We start from the raw sequence: 25414 nt of genomic DNA on the forward strand, positions 1-25414 counted from the left end.
TTTAATTTGTAAAAAAATTGCTCTGAACAGTTTTCAAGTTGAACTTTGGAGCTCAAGGTTTTGAGGTTGGCTAACCTGAAAACAAATGTGAGTTGGGTTGAAATTTTCTCTTAAGATTTGTTGGGAGTTGGGAGTATAAAAAGGAGGATTGCCTTAGTGCCATGAAGTGCTTTTTATTTTTACATGATCTGTCACTAAAACCCTCTCTTCTTCACATGTCCTGATAAACTCCCATTTGGATTTCTGTATTTTGGGCTATCTTGGAATTAGATCACAGATGTCAGATGCCACAGAATAAAGTTGCATGACTTTTGAAGGTTAAAATATACTAAAGGTATTCTGCCAATAGTTAAAAGTCTTCATTTCCAAACTGTCTACTTCAGAATCTAAGTAAGATATTGGTCTAAACTTGGGAGATCCAGATTTATGTCTAACTTCAGCCTTGGAAATTTAATGAATTACACTGAGCCAGTTATACTTTCTTAGCCAACTTCCTTCCACAGAATTGTTGGACTTGGGAAAAACTCAGAGAGAAGCTACATACAATGTGCTGGCTTGAATGCTTGAAGGAAAGGTCAGATACTATCAAGCAAACAAATTATAGCACCATGGTTTTTATTTATTAAACACATCCAAAGTCTTGTATTATTAGTATTACTAAAATATAGCTGAATCAAATTGCAACACTGGACAAGCCCAAATTAACAAAGTGTCATATTTATGTATATACAGTACATAAAATACACAATATGTTATGCCATCTACACTAGAGGTCCCCAATCTTTGGGGCACCAGGGATCAGTTATGTGGAGAGAGGTTTTTCCGCAGACTGTAGGGGGCGTGGTTTTGTGTACTGCCTGCATCCCGCCGCCGATGGGGCTTTGCTTGTTTGTGCAGCCCGGTTGCTGGCATGCTGCGGCCCAGTACTGGTCCCCAGACTAGGGGTTGAGGACCCCTGATCTACACTACATATGGATCTGCACAAGTACTATTTAAAATTATTTTTAAAATAATAATTTTAATAATTAAAAAATACCCTTCTTGAGTTTGAACACCTGGCAAGTTTTTACAACACACAAATCCCAATCCTAATTTACAAACGATGATTTACAAAGTAATTTACAAACCATTATTAACTTCAGGGAATAAGCTAAACTAAATCCAAACCACACTGTGATTTAATGTAATGTGTGGACTTAGTCTGGATAGATTGCAAAATACTGTTTAACTGGTGAAGATAAATATCTTATATATATATATATATATATATTGTCCACTAACAAAAAGCAGGTTGTAAAATGTCATTGTAAAATGTACTGTGTGCATGAAGAATATGAATCTATGTTATTTGACATAAGAGACAGATCATGCATACTGACATAACTGGGGCACTAAAAACCTGCCACTTGTTTGACACCTGGATTCAAATCTCAAAGCTATTAAATTTAGTGTTGGGCCACTTATATAAATTCTTCTCCCAACACTAGGAAGATTTGAAACATAAATGCTGTGAAGCTGGATAAGGTAAAACTGTAACAATCTTTTTTTTTCCCTTCTGGAAAACTACCTTAATAACTTTATATCCTAAATGTTCTATATGTAGGGTCTGATGATATATATGGGGGAGGGGAGCAAATGTTGTGCACCCCAAGCAGGCCTCAGCACTGGAACTCATAATCTAACTGTTGAGTCTCAGTCCCAGCTCCAGCTGTTCAACTTTCATTCTATAGTGTGTGGGGGTAAAAAAAACTTAAGAAGTTACTGAGAAATAGGCTCAGACACACCCCCAACTGTTGTGCTCCCCTCCCCTCCGCGCCCACGCTGCCGCCCAGCTCATAAAACTGCTGGCCGCTCGTCGCCGAGAGCAGTTGCTGCCCAACGTGGCCCGGGTCTTAGGCTCCCGCTGCGGAGGCAGGCAGCGACGGCTGGGGTTGCCCAGCTGTTTGAGTGCGGCAATGATCCCTCCTCCCAGCTGCGCCTGCCTCATCTCCCCCCACCCAGCAGCCCGTCCCTCCCCTCCGCCGCTCCCGACGCTGCAGCCGCCACCTCCTACTCTTCTTCCTCCCAACCCCCAGCCTCTCTCGCCCGCTCGCTCTCCATCTCCTCTCGCTGGCTCTCCCGTTCCCGCCGGCGGCCCTGGCAGAGTAGGCACCGCAAGGCGGAGGCGGGAGGAATCTCCATGCAACACCATGACAGGCATCGCCGCCGCCTCCTTCTTCTCCAATACCTGCCGCTTCGGGGGCTGCGGACTTCACTTTCCAACCCTGGTGGAGCTCATCGAGCACATCGAGGACAACCATATCGGTGAGCCAGTGCAGCCGGGTGACGCGTGGGCATCGGGGGGGGGGGAGCCGGCGGGGGTGGGGTGGCGGAAAGGGATCTCCCCCCCCCCACTCCCAGCCGCGCTAGGGCGGAGGATTGGGCGGCAGCGGCATGGAGTGCGGAGCGGGAAAGGAGGGGCGTGGGGTCAAGGGAGCGGGCGGGACTGCAGCCGGGATCGAGCGTGGGATGAATGAGGGTAGAGGCTTGACGGGGAGAGGGGTGCCGGGCTGGATGGCAGGCGAGCAGGCACGAGGGCGGGTGGGTGTGTTGGAGGGTGGGGAGGATGACGGAAGGCGGCGGCGAGTAGCTGCTGGAGGTACATGGCCGGGTGGCTGCAAGGCGCATATGCAACCGCAAAGACGACTGAGTTTGCCTTGGCAGCGGTAGAGCGCCGAGACCCGGAGGAGGTGGAGGACGAGTCCAGCACGCCGCCTGCTGCTTCCGCCCCGGCTCTGGCTGTCAGGACTGTGGGGAGGGAGCAGCCGCCGCCGAGGCGGCCATTCCGCTTCCTCCTCCTCCCGCTGTAGCTGCGGCGGCGGCTGCGTCCTGTCAAAGCTGTTGCTAGGTGTGGAGGCTAGGATGGCGAGCGCTAGCCCTCGACCCCTTACTCCGATCAGCCCCAGACTGACTGCACCGTGTACCGGAGGGATCTGTTTGAGAAGGCGCCGTGTCAAGCCAAGCAGGCCGGACGGACGTCGCTTGGAGGGCGCCGGCGGCGGCAGGAGGCGGGGAGGTTAAGAGGCTGCTGCAGGGTGGCGGCGGTGCGGAAGGAGTTGCCTGTAAAGCTGCCGGCTGGCGCAGTGTCAGCGCGGCCGTGCGGGACACGCGAAGCGGCAAGGGTGTGGGATGTGCACAGGCGAAGTTGCGGTTAACTCCGCCTCGCCTTGTTCCTGGTTGTTTCCAGTGGGAGTCGAGCTGGGCCTCGAAGCCAAGACCTAAAGGCTGCGGAATGGGCACGATGAGGTCGTCACCTGTAGGATAGTCGTCTCCCTCCCCCATTTTTTTCCTCTGGTGCCAAGCAAATGCTTCGGGAATTCCAAGTGTCCCTCCCCTTTCGCCCACCCCCAGTTATGTTCTGTAAAGAAAAAAAAAGGCAGAGAACGGTGCCCACTATGAAATTCAAGCGGCCAGACTGAACTTGCTGATGGGAAATCGGAACGGTGTTCGCTTTTTAGGGCGTTGGCTTTTACTTTCCCAATCTGTTTTCAAACAGGCGTTAATAAAGTTCAGAAGGAAACCCCACAAAACTGGTGCTTCTTTATCTAAATGCCACAAGTGAATGAAACGAGAGTTTTGGAGAGTGATTCCAAAATGATTTCAGGTTATAGTCCACTAGTGCCCTAAAAATAAGACCAACAGGTAATAGAAAATGTGATAACTCCCTTAATTACAGCAAAGAACAATAGAGGTCTTGTACAGGAGGTTTGGCAATTATTTAGAATACTTTCCTGCTTCCTAAACTATGTTACAGGCTGCAAACTATTAGGGTGAGGGGCACATATAAGAATGAAGTTATATAATGCTACAAAATAAAGATTTGTCATTTTAAAAGTGCTTGTTCTGCTTTGACTTCATATCATCACCGTGCAAGCTTTAGTAATTCAGTAAAAATGTAACCAAGTGCCACATTATGCTGTCCTGTAATGGACACGCTGTTCTATTTTATGACTCTCAGAAGAGAGGCCTAAATAGAGGGTAGAAAGAGAATAAAGTGAAAAGTCTAAAGTAAATTCCAGTCTTGGACTCAAAACTATGCACTCACTTTTAAAAACTCAAATTTGTTGTGAAACCAATTAAAGGTAAACAGGCATTTTGCCAGCAGGGTACTCAGGAAATCAGAATGACAGCTTCAAGGAGTCTTACTGATTTCACAGGACTTTCTGATGAGTAATTAGGAGCTGCATGCTTAGACCATTCAGGAGTTAGAGCAAATTCGAAAGCTCCCATATTTTAATATTTATGATACAATATGTTTTGTTTCAAAGTTGATGGGAATCAGTCCTGTATCTGTTATTTATCAAGATCAAGGTCAACATCCTGGCAAAAAACCTACCACTTACTAGAGCCAGTCCACCATCTAGAGTTGCTATCATTCTGTCATTAATAGCAGGTGATTTTTTTTCATCCTTACTAATCTAATGCAGTGACAGGGACAGACTGTTCAATTGTGTATTACCTTTACTTTTCAGCCCATCGGGACACAAGCAACAATAATTGCTACAATATCCCCATTGAATCAAGAGAAAGAGTGAGCAAGTGATCTAAGGGCTGCATTGGATCTTGCTGTGGTTTGCCAATCTGGCTCTGGGGGGAAAAAAAGGGAAGATCCTGGTGTAATCTGGTAGGGAGTATGAATTACAGCAGTATTTGTAGTGACTGGAGTCCACTTGGCCAATGACAAGTAAAGTCAATTCTGATGCTGTATCTATTTTCTTCCCATTCACTAATAAGAATTTTGGCTCAATAGGTTTCTGTATTATAGATGTATACTTTCATAATCTTGACTCTGCTAAAAGAAAAACGTGACAGTTTTAACTTACCACTTTTTCCAGATACTCTATTAGGCCATTATACTAGGTGAGAAAGTTCATGCTGAAGGGAATATTACAGTATATCCATATAGCGCCATTGCTTTGTAATGGCTCTCACATGCAATTTAATGTGTTGTTTATCACCCATGAAGTCCTACAGGGCCAGGTTATTTGCAGGATTGTCTGTCTCCCATTAGACCTCCACATACAATAATAATAATAATAATAATAATAATAATAATAATAATAATAATAATAATAATAATAATAATAATAATAATGAAAATAAATAATAATAATAATAATAATAATAATAATAATAATAATAATAATAATAATAATAATAATAATGTTGGAAGGGACCTTGGAGGTCATCTAGTCCAACCCCCTGCTCAGGCAAATGGCTGTCCAGTCTCTTCTTAAAAACCTCCAGTGTTGGAGCACTCACCACCTCTGGAGGTAGGTTGTTCCACTGGTTAATTGTTCTAACTGTCAGGAAGTTTCTCCTTAGTTCTAGGTTGCTTCTCTCCTTGACTAGTTTCCATCCATTGCTTCTTGTCCTGCTTTCAGGTGCTTTGGAGAATAGCTTGACTCCCTCTTCTTTGTGGTAGCCCCTGAGATATTGGAACACTGCTATCATGTCACCCCTCACCCTTCTCTTCATTAAACTACACATACCCAATTCCAGCAACCGTTCCCTATATGTTTTAGCCTCCAGCCCCCTAATCATCTTGGTTGCTCTTCTCTGTACCCTTTCTAGAGTCTCGACATCTTTTTTACATCGTGGTGACCAAAACTGGATGCAGTATTCCAGGTGTGGCCTTACCAAAGCATTGTAAAGTGGTATTAGTACTTCACTTGATCTTGATTCTATCCCTCTGTTCATGCAGCCTAGCACTGTGTTGGCTTTTTTGGCAGCTGCAGCACACTGCTGGCTCATATTGAAGTGATTGTCTACTAAGACTCCGAGATCCCTCTCACAGTTACTACTATTGAGCAAGGTACCACCTATACTATACCTATGCATTTGATTTTTCCTGCCTAAATGTAGAACCTTACTTTTTTCACCATTGAATTTCATTTTGTTAGATAGTGCCCAGTGTTCGAGTCTGTCCAGATCCTTCTGTATCTTAAGCCTATCTTCTGGAGTATTGGCTATTCCTGCCAGCTTGGTGTCGTCTTCAAATTTGATGAGTTCCCCATCTATCCCCTCATCCAAATCATTAATGAAGATATTGAAGAGCACTGGGCCCAGAACAGAGCCCTGGGGCACCCCACTACACACTAACTTCCTTGTAAATGCAGTTCCATTGAGGACCACACGCTGAGTACGGCCTGTCAGCCAGCTACGAATCCATCTGGTGGTAAAGCTATCTAACCCACATTTTTCTATCTTATCAAGTAGTAGGTTGTGATCTACTTTATCAAATGCCTTACTGAAGTCCAAGTAAATTATATCTACAGCATTCCTCTGGTCCACTAGTTTTGTCACTTGGTCAAAGAATGTAATAAGATTTGTCTGGCCTGATCTGTTTTTGACAAACCCATGTTGACTTTTAGTGATGACTTTGTTTGCATCAAGGTGTTCGCTGATTTGTTGGGCTTGCTCTAAGCCCTGTCTGTGCACCAAGTTATTTGGCTGGACCTATCATCTAGGTCTGGGGAGATCACTGCCCTTTGGAGTGATCTTCCCACTGCTCAAGATTTGTTTAATCCTGATCCTGCTACCCTTCAGAAGTTAAAAAGCGAGGGGTTTTTTAATGGACATTTGAGTCAGAAAGAGGCATTCATTTCAGGAGATGGTATAATGTGTTTATATCTGAATGTATTTTTAAATCTCTTGATTATTTTTAATATTATGTTAGTCACACTAAATTGATTTTCCATAATCAATAAACCAATAGATGTTTTATCTCCTCTCTTAACACAGAGAAGGAGACACCCTAAAAGTTGCCTTCTGAAACATGGAGTAATGGTTTCCTGTGTTCATCTCTAAAAGAGAAAGAATTTGACTGGTATTGGTGGGTTAATGTATTTACTGTATCTGCTTATGCTTGAAACATAAAAAGACCCAAAGCCAGAGCAGCTTGCAGATCCCTAGCTGAATTGAGTGGGTCCATATCTGAGTTAAGGTCTTACTACAAATAAAGAACTAAGTTTCAGAAAATCATACTTAAAGGATTTTTATTCTTGTATTGGACATTTTCTGGACTTAAGCACAAGTGTTAAAAACACACTAAATTGGACATATTCTGTTGCTACTCCTTCCGGTCCAAAAACTCATAAATAGATGTTCTAGGACAGGGGTGTCAAACTCAATTTCATTGAGGGCCGCATCAGCATTGCGGTTGCCCTCAGGGGGCTGGGTGGGTGTGGCCAGGGTGGGCGTGGCCTACTGGGTGGGCATGGCTACAGTGCATATGGCCTACTGGGTGGGCGTGGCCAGCTCTACATCGTTCGCATCAAGGGTGCCTATGGGGGCCTGGGCAGGAGTGGGACAGATCTGAGGGTCTCTGGGCCAGGGCCAAGGCAGTGGGGGCCATTCCCTCACTGTTTCCAGGATGGCTTCGCGGGCCGCATGAAACCACTTCGCGGGCCGGATCTGGCCCCCGGGCCTTGTGTTTGACATGTCTGTTCTAGGACATGGACCAGGCCTGGAATCTACTATTTTTGCTACAAATGTGGGTCTGGGAAAGATTAATTTGTTGCTATATTCTACACACACACACACACACACACACACAAAGTAATGAGGAATTTCCATATCTGGAATCCTGATATGAATTACTGCTATAATTTTTAGGCTGAATTAACACCGACTAAATTACTGTATAAGTGTTAATATTTTAACACTATGATTTGATATGCAACAACTGGGTAGCCTAAAATAGACAATCATTTTATATTATTGATTTATTTGACATGGTAATATTTATGATTATATACTAGTTGGAAGCAGTGTTACTCGTAATGCTCAGTTAATGTTACCTAAGTTTTTACTTGTTATATTCTCAGGCCTTGTCAACTAAAGATGAGATTTAAATACTTTATTCTCATGAATTTCTGTAACCAGCAATTTTTTCCTGTCTTGGGGCATGCATCTCTTTTTAGCCACCCATGCCCTCATTGCTTCATGGGTGGACTATTGCATGCATACTATATGGGGCTGCACTTGAAGACCACTTAGAAATGCTACAAAATGCAGTGGCAGGAGCAAGCCTCACTATGTAACATCTTTGCTTTGTCACTTGAACTGGTCACCAGTAAGCTAAGTGTAATTCAGTGCTGGTTGTTATCTATAAAGCCCTGTGTGACATAGGGTCTAGCTATCTGAGGGACAGTACATTTCCTGTTTAGCTCCTTCTCCTCTGTGATCACACAAAGTCAATAGTTTTGGATCCCTTCAATCAAGCAGGGCCATCTAATGGTATTCAGGAAGTAGATCTTACCTGTTGCAGCACCTGTCTTCTGGGACAGAATTCCCTGGAGATTTATATCATCTATCATTCAACCCACTGCTAGGGCTAGAGATATAGAAATTGTTTCTTTTTTTAATCTGTTTTCTTGGAACATCTATTGTATACTCTTTTCCAGTGCTTTTTTGTAAAAGAAAAAGGTGCCGGAACTCACACATGTCATACAACCCGCCTTGCCTACCCTACAAGGTTACATCCAAAAAAGGTGCTGGAACTCCGTTCTGAGCGTTCTATGACAAAAAAAGCCCTGCTCTTTTCCTATAAGAAGTTTTTTTTTCTTTTTTTTATTTTCTTTTTTCTTTTTTGCCTTTTATTTTTGTGAAATTGCCCAGAGTTGTTTTCAAATTGAGTGGCTTATATATTAGATAGATAGATAGATAGATAGATAGATAGATAGATAGATAGATAGATAGATAGATAGATAGATAGATAGATAGATAGATAGATATCTGTTCAGACACTGTATCCACCTGCCATTTCTGCATATGTAAAGTGTATAAAATACATATCCATAAAATTCTACACCCAATTTATGCATGCAGAAAATATATAAATTGTGCAAAATTCATATGCATAAAACCCGATTTAGATTCCCTGGAAGTCTGCTTTATCAGATATACACTTTCCTACATCAGATTGTTAAGTCATGGTTTATTCTATTTGTCTTGCAATTGCTTGCTAAAAGACTGCCTTGCTTATCAGAGAAAAGAGACTTTTCCTTTGAGTCTACTCCAAAACTAGAAAATAAGGAGGCCATCACAATTTCACCTATTTGCCTTCTTTAAATGTAGCACTGTAACCTGATGTGATCAAAGATTGATAGCTAGTTTGCATCTATACAAAAGTATTTTATCTGTGCATCAATTAGCAGAATTTTTCCCTTCTTCAGATCAAAGCTCTTTTTAGCAACTCCCAACTAATGACCTGTAGCTGAGTTTCTTCTATCCCTCTGTCCTCCCATTAGTTAATAGGTTTTTTCTGATTCTCTCTTCTGGAGCCCCAAAATCTTTTTCTGAAACTTTTGGCAGCTTTTCCTTTCAGTTCAATTTTTCTTCAATCTTAATTTTAATTCTTCTCTTTTAATTCTACTTTTAATTCTTCATCTCTGTGATTTATTACAGACCACACTGAAAGTGTGTGTAGGAAGATTTTGGTTTTCTCTGCTTTGGTTGCCCAATGTGACTGATAGTCATCAAGTATGTTAATAAAGGTAAAGGTAAAGGTTCCCCCGCACATGCGTGCTTGTCGTTTCCAACTCTAGGGGCCGGTGCTCATCTCCGTTTCAAAGCCGAAGAGCCAGCGCTCATACGAGGACGTCTCCGTGGTCATGTGGCCGGCATGACTAGACGCCAAAGGCGCACGGAACGCTGTTACCTTCCCACCGTAGTGGTCCCTATTTTTCTACTTGCATTTTTACGTGCTTTCGAACTGCTAGGTTGGCAGAAGCTGGGACAAGTAGCAGGCGCTCACTGTGCTACGCGGCACTCGGGATTCAACCCACCAAACTGCCGATCTTCTGATCGACAAGCTCAGCGTCCTAACCCACTGAGCCACCGCGTCCCTTATAGTATGTTAATAGGATGAGTGAAAGTTGTTCTCACTTCTTATGGAGCACAAATATAAAGCAGAGAGTGCATCACATGACTCATCAACCTCCTTGTTGGTTTGCAGGGCCACAATCCTCTTCCATTGATCCCAGTGGGCTGAGTTACTAGCAGTTTGCTACCCCACTATGATGGGTCCTAGATACACACACACACACACAAAAACAATCTAGGAAGCTGGCACACAAATCATGTATCTCAGACTGTTGCTACAACTTAACCCTTTTGATCAGTTGCAACAGAGGCACCTGCCACAACATCTCAATGCTGAATTATGAACTGCAAACAATATTTATGGTCATTTAAAAACAATAATTGCCTATGTATTGTATGCCATTATTATAACTGGTATTCCCTCTCTGTTCTCCTTTTTGTTTCACACTGCAGACATAAATTTAGGTCTGCCACAGCCATTTGTTAGAGAATTGTAATCCAGCTAGTATAACAGAGTTTGTTTAAATTTCCCCAACAGTATTTATAGCTTTTTTTCTTTTCTTTATCAGATAAGCAATAGACTAATAAAGTTGCCTTGGACCTTACTCTCAGCAAACTTTCTATATTGCTAGTGTGAAAATATTTTTTTATCTGTGTATCTTATCTATCTACCCATGGACCCAACAATGTCTTTAGTTTGTATGGTGGTTCAACTCACTATGTCTCTGGTAGCTGGCAAATAAATTCATAAAAATCAATGCATATCAGTTTCAATCAATGCACAATGTTCCTTAGAGACAAGCCTATTCAATACTCCAATTCAATGTTGAGGAAACATCCAGTTCTTCAGTGTCTTGCAAAAGAGCATTAGAGTCAGGCCTATCTGATTTTGTGGTGTGTGTGTGTGTGAGAGAGAGAGAGAGAGAGAGAGACAGAAAGAGAGAGAGAGAGAGATGGATGGATGGATGGATGGATGGATGGACGGACGGATGGTGGGGAGGTTCCAGATAACAGCTTTAATGCCTTTAAAAATACTTTTCATGTATGAGTAATCTTTTCATTCCAATTGGTAACTAAAGCATAGGCTTAATTACAGGCAGTGAAACAAATATGCATTTCAATCAGGACTGTGTGTCACAGGTTGTCTTCAGAGTTAATATTACATGCCAATGTGCAGTAATGTGTGTTTCAAACTCTGTCAAACTGATCAGTGGTTTGCTTATTAATCCCACATTTAATAGTGAATTGATACATAGGATGTTTGACATATTGTTGAGCTGGAGCTTGAACAAATGTCTTCAGGTATCTACAATATAAGTTCGGTACAGCACTGAGTCTTCCAATCTGTTTTTCCTGAGTGAAAATAATTATTCAAGTTCTAGGTTAAGTTCATGTCTTCTGCCATGTTACATATCTTACAGGGGTGTCAAACTGCTGGCCCATGGGCCGGATGCATCATCCAGATGCCGTGCCCACCCCATTGCCGGCAATGGCAAAACCGTCCCGATACATTGTGCGACGTCATGTGATGTTGCGCAATGTATTGGGACGTTTTTGCCATTGCCGGCAATGGGGTGAGTGCAGCTTCCAGATGACGCGTCTGGCCTGCGGGCCGGCAGTTTGACACCCCTGCTAGCTTTGCCTTTTCATACAATGAATAGGTTGCTATTCTTTTCAGGTAAGAAATACATATATGTATGAATTGGTTAGATATACTCTTTGGTGGACAGTCATTTTTACTTTAGGGTGCACTGACTGCCCAGAAGTGGTTTGGGAATGTTGCATGTTTGTGGTCACACACATGTCCTTCCCATGCACTTATCTATGACTCCCAACATGCATTGATAACACCAATAGCAATCTGACTTATATACCGCTTCACAGTCCTTTACAGTCCTGTCTAAGCGGTTCACAGAGTCAGCATATTGTCCCCAACAATTTGGCTCCTCATTTTACTGACCTCAGAAGGATGGAAGGCTGAGTCAGCTTTGAGCCAGTTATGATCAAACCTTTGGCAGTCAGCAGAATTAGCCACTGCGCATTCTAACCACTGCGCCAGCCCAGCTCAATAGATCTGAGAAGCATTCCCACAGGATTTCCCCTTTATTCTGGCCACCCTACTTCCGGTTGCTAAATTCCTGCTTCTATTTGTACTTCTTCACTAAAGCTGTGCCAGCTTCACAGCTGAATTTGTTACATGTATCAAAATAAGAATAGGCAACATTTTGAGGCCATTTGGAATTTTACGTGCACAAGGGAGCACTCACAAAACAGCAGTCATGGGGGTCTGTTAGGTCCCCATTTAGTAAATAATAGCCATTCTACAACCCTGTCCCTAAAAAAATCTCAAATTGAGTTTTATGGGTCTAAAGCAGGCACGTCAAACTGCCGGCCCGTGGGCCGGATGCATCATACTAAAACCGCGCTCACCCCATTGCCAGCAATGGGGGAAAAGTCACAATACATCGCGCGATGTCACATGTCGTCACGAGTTTGACATGCCTGAAAAGGCTTTTGCTCCATTTAAATATTAAGCTACCTGCTGCTGTTTTCTTTGCAGCATATCAGTTTATTTTTTAAGTTTCTACATTTTAGTGTAAAAGCAGTTGGAGGAGGGAACCTGCTAGATGAAGGAGAGTGGCTGGGACATACTGGTATTCAACAGTATTACGGTATATTGCTTGTCAATAAATTAGAAGCATTATTTCATTTTTAATTGGTCTGTTTTTATCTCTGTTTTGAGAAAACCCTACGTTATACCCTTAGCATGCTATCAGGAGTTTTCAAAGGATGGAACGTGACCTGGGAAATTGTGAAAAGCTTGGATGGGGTTTGCAATTTTACAAAGGAGAATCAAGTTTTGAGAGTGCTCTTGCCTTGCTTATGTAGCTCTGGCACTTTGGCCATTACTTTGAAAACTTGCTTCCAGTTTTCCTGGATAAATCCCCAGCTGGTTTGCACAGCAAAGTAGAGAACAAGCCAGCTTTTGAAATTGTTTCCACGTTGCCTGGGCAAGCATGCAGTTAGAGAATTCGCAAAGCTCTTTCTAACTTAGCTAAAAGCAGGCTGATACAGGCAAAGTTGGGAGCAAAGCCCCAAGTGAACATGGAGACTTTTTTTATTTATTTAATAAATTTATAAGCTGCTGCAATAATTATTAAGTTAATACAATATAAAACTCAATATCATTACCATACTTATTCACTTTCAACATAAATAACATAATTAAGCAAACACCATGTTGCAAAAAGGAACAATAGTGCAACTTCCTCATTCTTAGCGGTTTTGTGGCTTTTTAAAATTCTAATAAATTTGGGAAGACTTTCCTTCAGAGGAAAGTTGGTTCATAGAGGGTAGCGATGATTGAAGACAATTTCCTCTGAGAAAGAAGGAAACGGAGAGCCCAATTTTCTAGATCTGACTGGACATGTATATACTTTACAAGTAGGTAATTCTGTTCTGTGCCATATAGGCTATAACCGTGGTGGTGAACCTATGGCATGCATGCCACAGGTGGCACGCAGAGCCCTCTCTGTGGGCACGTGCGGTGTCACCCAAGTCCTAGGCCTTCAGCTGGGTTTTATAAAACCTTTTTGCTTTAGGCTTCCACCGCCGTATGCAAAAAAAAGGTTCAATCAATCAATTTCAACTTCTCACGGAGAAAAAAAAAAGATGTCGCAAAGTTGGAATTGATTGATTGAACTTTTTAGTCCCACCCAGTCTGCCGTTACCACAGCAGCACGCCCACCCAATGGGCCATGCCCACCAGGCACCTGACAATACGTAAGTGGGTTTTGGGTTGCAGTTTGGGCACTTGGTCTCTAAAAGGTTCGCCATCACTGGGCTAAGGTAATAACCAGTTTCTAATATGCCACCCGGCAACCTTTCACTTCAGGAGGGATTGTATATTGTGCACAGAATGAAGCTTTACAAAGGCCTGCTATCATGCTTTGATTAACAGGCAATCATCACAGAGTTGTACAACAATTTAAGGAAAAAAAACAGGTATCATACAATCAAATAATGAAGACCAGTATTTGGTGTTTGCATTTTGCAAACATAGGAATTCCTAGATCACTCAGGGTGTTCTACTACTATCTTCCCAGTACAGAGATTTCTAAAATTGGATCTAGAAAAGGGATTGAATTATATTATCCAGACTTTCCTTCATGATTTAAAAAGGTAATTCACAGGCTGAGAGTGTACACTTTTCATAAATCAGTGTTTGGTATCCGGTGTATATGTCTGTTTCTAAGAACACATATCAATCTTTTGAAAAACAAACAAGATCAGAATTCTTCACAATTAAATTCCAATGTTTTAGAGGTATAATTCAATAATACATTAACCTGTTTAAATCTTAAATCTCCTCCATCTTTTCTTTATTTTTTTGATAAAGTAAACTCATCTGAAGATTAAAAAATATCAATCCTGTCAATCAATCCCTTTAAAAAATAAAATACAGTTGTGAAAAGTTGGAGTTCTGTCTTCCATAACAAAAGAAAGGTTGAAAAGGGTAAAAGAACAGATTCACAGACCAGATGGAAGAGGATAGTTCCAAAGAACCTAGCAGAACCAGTTGGAGGTATAGGTCTACCAATATGGCGCTTGCCATTTCAAGCCATGTCTTCACATCCAGCTACATACCACACATTTCCTGCCTGCTACATCTAGAGGCAAGCTAAAGGAAAAGGCACTATTTTCAGAACACACTATCTAAAACCAACTTTAAGCCTCCTCAACTGTGGGTAGACAGGTAGATAAACATGTTGACATATCCCCTGGAAATAGCCAGTGGCTGTCTCTGTGCTGAAACAAAGAGGCTGGGCAAATTTTTCCTTTAAGAGGAAAACCCTTATGAAAACATTTTTCCGTAATAGCCACTAGAGGCTGCTGATTAACTGTGTATGGAAGATTTAACACACTGAACTTTTTTGTGTATAGTCGGCTTGAACCTGTATTAGTTCTTGATACAACCTCCAACTTTTTACAACTGTTTTTGTTTCAAGCATTTGCGTTTTTTCTTGGTAGACAAATATCATTTTCCTTAAGTTCTTTCATTTTCTTCCACGTGGAATGAATTTTTCTTTCAAATGCATCATCAATAATTATGGATGTTCAAGAAATCCTCTACTTACAACCATTTGTTTAGTGATCTTTCTAACAGCACTGAAAAAAGTGACTTACAATAGGTCCTCACACTTATGACCCTGGCAGCATCCCCAAATTCAGATAATCAACGTTGAGGTGCTTGGTGACCAGCATGCATTTATAACGGTGGCAGCACCCTGAAGTCATGTGATTGCCATTTCCAAGCTGCCTTCTAACACACGCAGTCAAGACGAAAGCTGGATTCGCTTAATAGTCGCATGATTCATTTAGCAACTGCAGTGATTCACTTAACAGTGGCAAAAGTCATAAAATTGGGCTCATCTCATTTAATAACTGCCTTGCTTAACAACAGAAAGTTTGGTCTCAGTGGTGGTTATAAGGCAAAAGCTCCCTGTATGTTATGAACTTTCATGTTACTAATTGCACTTAGCAAATAGCCCAAGACTAGTTACTTCTCTTGGCCCAGTCCTTGGCAGTTCAGGAGTTAATATAGTTCTCTGTACATCTCTAAAATAATAATCAAATACTCAGCCAAACTGGCAGGATTCTCAGAAATAATTGGATCCTTTAAAGGCAGCTGTTAAGGTTTTTTTTTCTCTCTGCTAGGGATGATCCCACTATATCTGGTGATATATATGGGGGCTGAATCTTTTTCTTGCTCATGAGACAAGTGCCAAACTTAGTAGAATCTTAGTAGATCTAAGATGGCAGCGCCTGGAATGGCTGCGGCTGCATTGGCTCTTGAAGGCAAATAGTTTTGGGAGGGATAGTAAGGGCTATAGGCCACATGATCAGGAAGATTTTAATGTGTTTGAGCAACATGGTGGAACTAATATGACATACGACCGACAATCTTTGCTGGCATGGCAAGTTTCTAGTTGTTTTGGAACTGTTGGTGAGACCGTTAAAAGTCGTTGGCACTGTTTGAATTTGTTCTACCAGCAGCAAGATCTGACTGCTGGCCCAGTGATGGATTGTATTGGAAATCAGGGCTGTTTCCAGAGGAGGCAGAGGAGGAGAGACCTGGAGCTTATGGAGCGAAGGAACTGGATGAGGCTGTCGGCAGGCCCAGAGGAAGGGAGTGGGGCTTTTGGAGGAGTTGGTGGCGGTGGCAGCAGCGTGCTCCAGGGGCGAAAAGAAGCAAGGCCTCTTTAAGGAAAAGGTGGAAGAGTCAGCATCAGAAAAAGGAAAGAAGGCGAGGTTGTCAGAATACAAGAAAATTTGAGGGCTAATCCACATGGAGCCCCATTTCCATCTGTCCTGTTTGCCATCGTTCACTCCCTAGAGCAGGGGTGTCAAACTCAATTTCATTGAGGGCCCAGCATTGCGGTTGCCCTTAGGGGGCCGGGTGGGTATGGCCAGGGTGGGCGTGGCTAGAGTGCGTATGGCCTACTGGGTGGGCGTGGCCAGCTCTACATCGTTCGGATCAAGGGTGCCTATGGGGGCCTGGGCAGGAGTGGGACAGATCTGAGGGTCTCTGGCAGAAGGAGGGTCTCTGGGCCAGGGCCAAGGCAGCGGGGACCGTTCCCTCACTGTTTCCAGGATGACTTCGTGGGCCGCATGAAACCACTTCACGGGCCGGATCTGGCCCCCGGGCCTGGTGTTTGACATGTCTGCCCTAGAGACTAAAATGGACAATGTGAAATTTGAGCGGGCCCCGAACAAGGAGTATATATCAGAGGTGGTGACCCTTTGAGAGCTGTATGCAACGAAATTTCATTTTGATGTATGCCGATTGGTGTACACTCAAACTGACAATAAAGTTATCATCATTTAGAAGCTTTAATTAAAGTTTTTGCTTACCATTACATTTACAAGCAGTCCAATTACACTTTCAACAGCTCCTGAAGGAGGAAGAAAACAAACTGCAATTTAGTGTTTCTCCACCTTTATCATACCTACATATTATCATGCTGCTGCTTCTCAGAATAAACTGTTAAGCAGAAAGGGAATGAGAAATAGAAAACAAAAATAAGTAAACGCAGGAAACAGGTAATCTACCTAAATCCTTGATTTCGTGTGTTCATACAGCAGTTAATATATTGTCTATTTTTTTATTTCTCATTAGTCACTTTTAGAGATCATTTCAATTTTCTTGAACTTTCCTTCTCTTTTCTCATTCATTATTTATGTGTTTGTTTTTAATTCAGTCTACATTAATTTGCTCTTTTTGATCAAACCACTTGCTAGCTATCTACTTTTGTATTCAATTCATATAAATTTATTCATTGATCATTCATCCTTAATCCTTTTCTTCTCTGTTTTCTTTCATACACTTTTTAAGTAATTTTTCCCATTGCTTTCACATTTTAACTTTTTCTTGGCATATCCAACTCTTACTTGAAAAGTATATTCTGGCTTTTTTTTTTCTTTTGATATTCATTGCTTACAGCTGACCTAGTACTAGCCACTATCTTTTTGATAATATTTCTCAACTAATATTCCCAGCTTTAGTAAGCATTCTATACTTGCTCTATTTTTTTATTATTTTTGTCCAACTTGCAATCCTTCAATCCATTTTCCCTATTAAACATAACTATTTTAGACTTTGATACTTTTGTTTCCAAATGCATAGTCCTGCAAACAATTTGGTTTCTGGTGAACAATTCTGCATCACTGACATAAAAAAAGGAAACACCCGTATATATCCTGACCCAACACACTCATAATGTCACCACAAGCATTTCTTCCATATATATCCTTAAATGGATTATAAAACAAAAGGGATATCAGACAGTTTGTGTGACTCCTTACTGATCCATGTGCTCAATAATTCAGATGAAACTTTTTCATATAAATGGACATTTACTAAAATGGTTTGCATTTTTATTCATTTATTCAGACTTCCAAGGTGCTCGCTTATCTTTTCTATACAATTGTTCTGTACCAGCCTGCTACCGGCCCTGCAGAAAAGGCAGGGACAACCCCTTTACAAATGGCAAGAGGCTGGAATTAAGCCTGCCAAATTTATTAACATAAAACAGAGCAAAACAAGACACCAACCATGAAACAGAAGCTATGAAACAGGAACTAATCAAGCGGTTGCCTTCAGCAAACCAGCCCTCCCACGCATTCCCCTTTTATACAGTTCAGGGCGTGGCTTCTCTCTGCCTCCTTCCAAGGTGCCCCATTGCCTTCCTCTGTTTATTCCTGATTGACTGCCTCCTGCGTCGGGCGTCCTTGAACAGGGCCAGCTGTGGGTCATCTTCATCCACACTGTCAGGCTCACACAGCTGGGTCTCCATCGTGACCAGGTGGGAGGGGCCTGGCTGAGGGCTCTCATCAGCAAGATCTTCAACCCCCTCAGCAAGCTCTTCAACACCCCCCTCCTCCTCTGAGTCGTCCGACCCAACTGCCGAACCCACAGGCTGACCCTGAATCACAACAACAATTTTGCTATATACTTATACATCCAGTCATGTCATCTAAGAGAATTAGCTTTTTTGCACTATTTTTCTCAAAATATCCGAATTCTTTTTTTAATCATAGTTCACTAAAGCATAAAGTAGAATTATTGCCAATCTCTGAATCCCTAAGAATCCATTTTGTGTAGGGGTTAAGATATTAGGCTAGAAAGCAGGAAATTGTGAGTTTTAATCCCATTTTAGGGACAACGCCAACTGGGCAACATTTAGTCAGTCCCTCTTCCTTATCCCTAGGAAGAAGGAAAGGACAAACCATTTCTGAAAATGTTGCAAAAATAACTGCAAGGAAATGTCCAGGCAGTCACCAGCAGTGAAGATTAACTGAAGGTAACAAAAAAATAGAAAAAAATAATTTCTGCTTTCATAAACATTCACAACAACCAATTTATTTTTTGACACACATCTTAACCCTATCAAAATTAAACCTGCCACCTGATTTTCATGTATGTATTGACTCTATTCTAGAGGACATAATATTTTATTCACATCATTTCTCAGATACAAAAGATTTTTTTTCTTTTTTCTTTTTTCCATGCATTAATTCATAATCTTTATTATATATTCAACCGCAATAGTCTGTATATTGGCTTTGATCAATAAATCAGTAAAGGTTTTCATACAATGCTTTTTAGTAAGACAAAAAGAATAAATTACCAGCCTTGTTTATACTATAGGACACCTAATCCCTAGTAAAGGTACAAAACTGTTAGTCTGGGCATCTTTTGCCTATATCCCACAAACTCATTTATGCTAAGCAGCCTAAAATCTTAAAGAGTGTCTTGCAATCTGACTTAATATTGTCTACAATTAATTAGGAATCATCAATTAGGAAGTAGGTGGGTGTAGTGACATTTACGAAATTAAGTTATCTATAGATGTTAAAGGAAAATGTAATTTAGTCATGCAGTAATTACACTTTAAAATGTTTTAAATTGCTTTAAATGGAGCCATATCCTGCAGAATTCTAAGAAAGGTAGAAGCTCTTAATTCTGTCAGTTTGACAAGTTGGCAAAAAATTATGTTGTAGACTGAAGAAATTACCAGCATCGTAATAAAGGTAGTTATGGATGTTGACCATGGACTCTTCCACACGTTCACATTTCTTAAACCAGATTTTAAGACCCCCTCCACAGACCAGAGACCAAGCTCTTCTCCTAGAACCTGCCAGCTGAAATTGCTTGACTGACAGGGGGATGGTAGCAAGCCTTTTCTGGTGGAGTGCGTGGACCAGGCCAAACTTATATCATGGGGTCATTGACCATCATGGGGATAATCTATGTGGTCATTACGAGTCAAAACAATTTGATGGTACATAATCATCCATCAATATAAGCACATTATTTTACTGAAATTATTCTAAAAAAATATTTAAGTTTCTTTTTCAAAATTTAAATTCTTGTGTACACAGCAAAAGTCTGAAAAACAGAAAAAACATTATTTATTTTAACTTATCTAATGAGGGAAAAGCCACCATTTTCTGAAAGTCCTGTTTACTATAACTCAAGATACAGGGCATGGAATAAAAGATTTAAATTACAAAATGTTTGGATTTGATATGAACCCCAATTGTACAATAATTTCAGTTAGTGGAACCAACTATCCAGAGAAATAGTTAGCTCCACTTCAAGTGGAAGGAAAATATTGAGGGTCCTTTGATTTGCATTCTTATATTGAATAAGTGGCTGGGCTTAAATTATTTCTTCCATCACAAAGCTGGAAGTCCTTATCTAGGGAGCCAATCAGTCACAACCATTCAATCTAGTTAGGATTGAGTCAAAGTTTGTTCCTCCTCATCCAGACCCAAAGAATTCCAGACACTGAGTCAGTACATTGACAGCTGAATTGAGATGTACAGTTGAGCATAATTTACATACTGACATACTGAAACTCCAAACCAATAGATAATTTACCCAGAAGAATCATCAAACTAATGACAAACTGCAGTTGGGATCACTCCTGTTAACACTGACTGGAACTGTCCACTGAGGAAGGAGGTGAACCACTGCAACAAGGTGCCTCCCACTCCAGTCCCTAGCCAATTCAGAACAATACTGGAGTTGACAGTATCAAAGCCACTGAGAAATCAGGCAATGCAAGGATGGCTGCATCACTACCATCTTGGCTCCCCATAGGTTATCAACAATCACAACTAATATTGTTACCATATTTTATCCTAGCTACGTAATTCATAGCATAAGCAAGGATCACGTTCCACAGCAGATGGGTTAGTAGAGCAGCAATAACCCCAATTGTTTCATCAACCAGAAGTTCTCATGCCTGGTTATCTGCACTGCAAAGCAGAGCCTTTGACAGTCCTCAACATTTCACAAACAACAATAATCACCCTATCCCAGGATCTTGATTGGTACAAAACCTGAAAGCTAGGAAACTATATTTCTGAGAAGTATCATCCCATTTAGGCTCACCAGGTCTTGATAATACATGCCAGGTTGGCATCCTTCTTCACAATCAAGCCCTGGATGAGTGCAGTCATAATATACACCTGATATTCAATACTTCTTTCTAATGATTTGCGTAACCTTATCAGCATTGTCAATAAGCAAATGGAATATTAGATTATTTGAACAGAAATAGGAAGTAATAGTTTCACTTTACTTTCCATTGGTCACAGTTCTTAGGTTAAGTTCTGGAAACCAATAGAACTGATTTAGAAGAGAACACAATTATAATCAAAGGACTAGAAATTACATCCTAGAAAGAAAAACTGAAGGGATTGAGAACATTTAACTTGGAAAAATAAAATGAGAGGGAATTAATAATACATTTTATAGTAAAGGTAAAGATTCCCCCGCACATGCGTGCTAGTCGTTTCCAACTCTAGGGGCCGGTGCTCATCTCCGTTTCAAAGCCAAAGAGTCAGCACTTGTCCGAGGACGTCTCCGTGGTCATGTGGCCGGCATGATTAGACGCCAAAGGCGCACGGAACGCTGTTACCTTCCCACCATAGTGGTCCCTATTTTTCTACTTGCATTTTTACGTGCTTTTGAACTGCTAGGTTGGCAGAAGCTGGGATGAGTAACAGGCGCTCACTCTGTTACGCGGCACTCGGGATTCTGACCCGCCAAACTGCCGACCTTCTGATCGACAAGCTCAGCGTGGTTAACAACTATTTTTTCTTGTCCCAGAGTACAAATTATGTAATAAAGAATTGAGATTCATACCAACAAATTCCAGTCTTTTCCTAACATTGAGAGAAAGTCGGTATTTGAATCTGTTACTAAAGAGATGTACATTACAGTTCAACAGATGTATATCCAAACAGAGGCCAATCAGCTATATAGAGATTGAGGGAATTTAGTTTGGATTCCCACCTGGTGAGACTTGATGGCATAAAATGATCCTTTCATCTATATGGTTTTAACTTACTCATGCTTTGATGACAAACGCTAAGCAGCTGGAATGTGATATTATTCGCTCGTACATCCACAAGTGTTAATGCAGTTGGCAGAACTATGAAGGGAATACACATTTTTCCTCAGAATCTTTACTCTTCATTGATGAGGGAGGGAAAGCAATCACCAGGAAGTTCAATAGGTTGAATAAATTCAAATTATTCCTTCATTACTCCTAATTAAAATTGCACATTTGTTTTGGTGAATACCAATCTTAATAAAAATCACTAAAAGGAAAACTAAAGGAGAGGAACTAGAGGAACTAGAGATCAAATTGCTAACATACGCTGGATTAGGGAGAAAGCTAGAGAGTTCCAGAAAAACATCTACTTCTGCTTCATTGACTATGCTAAAGCCTTTGATTGTGTGTATCATAACAAACTGTGGCAAGTTCTTAAAGAGATGGGCGTACCCGACCATCTTATTTGTCTCTTGAGAAACCTATATGTGGGCCAAGAAGCAACAGTGAGAACTGGACACGGAACCACTGATTGGTTCAAAATTGGGAAAGGAGTCCAGCAAGGCTGTATACTGTTGCCCTGCCTATTTAACTTAAATGCAGAGCACAACATGAGAAAGGCAGGGCTAGATGAATCAAAAGTTGGAATTAAGATTGCCGGAAGAAATATCAACAACCTAAGATATGCAGATGATACCACTCTAATGGCAGAAAGTGAAGAGGAACTAAAGAGCCTCTTGTTACAAGTGAAGAAGGAGAGTGCAAAACCTGGGTTGAAACTTAACATTAAAAAAACCAAGATCATGGCATCCGACCCTCTCAATTCCTGGCAAATAGATGGGGAAGAAATGGAGGTAGTGACAGATTTTATTTTCCTGGGCTCCAAGATCACTGCAGATGGAGACTGTAGCCAAGAAATTAAAAGACGCTTGCTCCTCAGGAGGAAATCTAGACAGCACACTAAAAAGCAGAGACATCACCCTGTCAACAAAAGTGCATATAGTCAAGGCTATGGTCTTCCCAGTTGCAATGTATGGCAGTGAAAGCTGGACCATAAGAAAGGCTGAGCGCCAAAGAATCGAGGCCTTTGAACTATGGTGCTGGAGAAGACTCCTGCGAGTCCCTTGGACTGCAAGGCGATCAAACCAGTCAGTCCTAGAGGAGATCAACCCTGACTGCTCTTTAGAAGGCCAGATCCTGAAGCTAAAACTCAAATACTTTGGCCACCTAATGAGAAGGAAGGACTCACTGGAGAAGAGGCTAATGCTGGGAAAGGTTGAGGGCAATAGAAGAGGGGGACGACAGAGAATGAGGTGGGTGGATGGAGTCACTGAAGCAGTAGGCGTCAGCTTAAATGGACTCCAGAAGATGGTAGAGGACAGGAAGGCCTGGAGGAATGTTGTCCATATGGTCGCGATGGGTCGGACACGACTTCGCAGCTAACAACAACAAAAAACAACAACAAAAGTATCCTCTTTTCTGCCAAATCACCTTTTTTTTCATAGACAACTTCTTTCTCTCCTTTAGCAGCAAGGACAGTGTAATACTGATATGTATCATCCAGGAAGAAAAGGCTTTGGTCTCTTGTTTCTCCCAGTGATTATTAAGATTACTGTTTTCTTTTATGTTGGGAATGAGAAGAAGTAACATGTTCCTCTCCACTTGGTTTGGTTTCCGGAGATCAATATGGAGAAGTGGGTGGGATTTCTGGATCCTGGTGATTCAAGAGCAGTTTTGTTCCATACCTCAGTCCTTTTTTTCCTGTTCAATAGTGTCCAATTCTTGGAGATTTCCTGAACAGAAAACTGTCCCTGCAGTTTTCTTGGCAAAGTTTTTCAGAAGTGACTGGTCCAAGATCATCCAGCTGATTTGTGGATGTGGTCTCCTAGGTTCCAGCCTGATGCCTTAACCACTACAGCAGACTGCTCTCATTGTCCATACATATGCTGGCAAAATGATAAATAGTTGGGATTCATTTGTTTTGCTCTCCAGTTATGAGCAGGGGATTGTGACAAGTTTGAGGCACGATCCCAATTAGTCTTTTTCTGGGTGTTGCATGCACTAGGTATTTATATCTACCATTGGCAGTACACAACAGTGGTCTAGTAAGGTAACTGAAGTTGTCAATATACAAAGAACATCTTGTTCATCATCTTTGCCTCTATTACTATGAATTCTTTAACTGTTTCTTTTCAATTGCCAAAAGATTGGTCTCGAAGATAAGGGCAACTTTGGTTGCTGAGCCTATAAACTCTCTCAACTTTCTTCACTTTTCATTCTTCAGTGAAGTTTTTATGTAAAAGATTGCAAATCTTGGTATAAAAATGACTATGATGGTTAAAAGAAGAATGAAGCGTCCATATTCTTCAATAAAAACCTTCATAGTACTTTTTAATCCTGCCAAATTGTTAAATAAACATTGCAGTGAAGAAAAGAAAAGCATGGTTAGGAAGTATGTAACAAGTTTCAGGAAGACTTTTTTTATACTTAATAGTTTAATACATGTCAACAAAGACATGTTACTGCTTTTGTCTAATAGACCTGTCATTATGCTTTGTGTGCTATATACTTACAAAATGTTCACAGAAATAATTGTACTTTGCCACCAAATATGTGACAGAGTTTTCAGTGGCTCCAGCCAGAATTTTGTTTTGTATTTTTAAATTGTATACATAATATATTTTGAGTACTAATCACAACAAGAGAAAAGTACACTTTAAGAAGAAAGGTATCAGAAAGGTGTAGTAGAGAGACTCTTCTGCTGTTGGCATATTTCTATTGCTCTGTTCCAAAACCAGAAAATGTTAGGACAGTCTGTTAGAAGTATGTATATTGCAATAAGATCTAGAAAAAAAAATACAGGATGTGAATACTATACAGTTAGTCCTCAGGACCATAGTTGAGCCCAAAATTTTTGTTGCTAAGCAAGACAGTTGTTAGGTGAATTTTGCCCCATTTTATGACCTTTTTTGCCAAAGTTGTTAAGCGAATCACTGCAGTTGTTAAGTTAGTAATTAGTTGTTAAGTGAATCTATCTTCCCCATTGACTTTGCTTGTGAGAAGGTCACAAAAGTCGAACACATGACTTATGCAAGCTTCATAAATATAAGTCAGTTGTCAAGCATGTGAATTTTGATCATATGACCAAGGAGATGCTGCAACAATTGTGAGTCTGAAAAATGGCCATAAGTCAATTTTTTCAGTGACATTGTAACTTCAAATGGTCCCTAACGAATGGTTGAAGGTTGAGGAGTACCTGTATTTCTTGGTAATCTGCACAAAGTATCAATCATACACTGATCTTTTTATTAGTCTTTTTGAAAAGGTCTGATTTCTACACTTCACACCCCCACAATCACTGAAAGCAGCCTACACACCTTAGTTGAAGGAAAACTGTATCTTCTTAAAATTTAACTTCACTAAATAAAAGTATTATTTCTATTGCTATTTTGGTTTCACACAGTAGAGGGCAATACAACACATACTGGCTCCAAGAGCAGAAAATTTCCTAGACATCAATTCCTGGATTGTAAACAACTTATAGGAGCAGATCTCTAGCTGTTGGTAACAATCTTTTTGAATTTCTAGGTTAGACAAATAAAATTAAATTAGAAAAATTCCTGAAGGTTAACGTTCAT

The 25414-nt window shown here is 41.0% G+C and overlaps 1 protein-coding gene across 2 annotated transcripts in view; it reads left to right on the forward strand.

Moving 5' to 3' along the window:
* Positions 1-1818: 1818 nt before the first annotated feature.
* Positions 1819-25414, forward strand: part of JAZF1 (JAZF zinc finger 1) — a 135783-nt gene continuing 112187 nt past the window's right edge. For both annotated transcript variants that reach the window (XR_014494265.1, XM_083378202.1), the window contains exon 1: positions 1819-2304. Coding sequence is in view for 1 of the 2 variants with exons in the window: in XM_083378202.1 (XP_083234328.1) it covers positions 1956-2304 (349 nt within the window). In the remaining variant the exon portion in view is untranslated. The remainder of the gene's footprint in view (positions 2305-25414) is intronic.

Source organism: Vipera ursinii, assembly GCF_947247035.1.
Source record: "Vipera ursinii genome assembly, chromosome: Z".
In the NCBI taxonomy this organism is placed as follows: Eukaryota; Metazoa; Chordata; class Lepidosauria; order Squamata; family Viperidae; genus Vipera; species Vipera ursinii.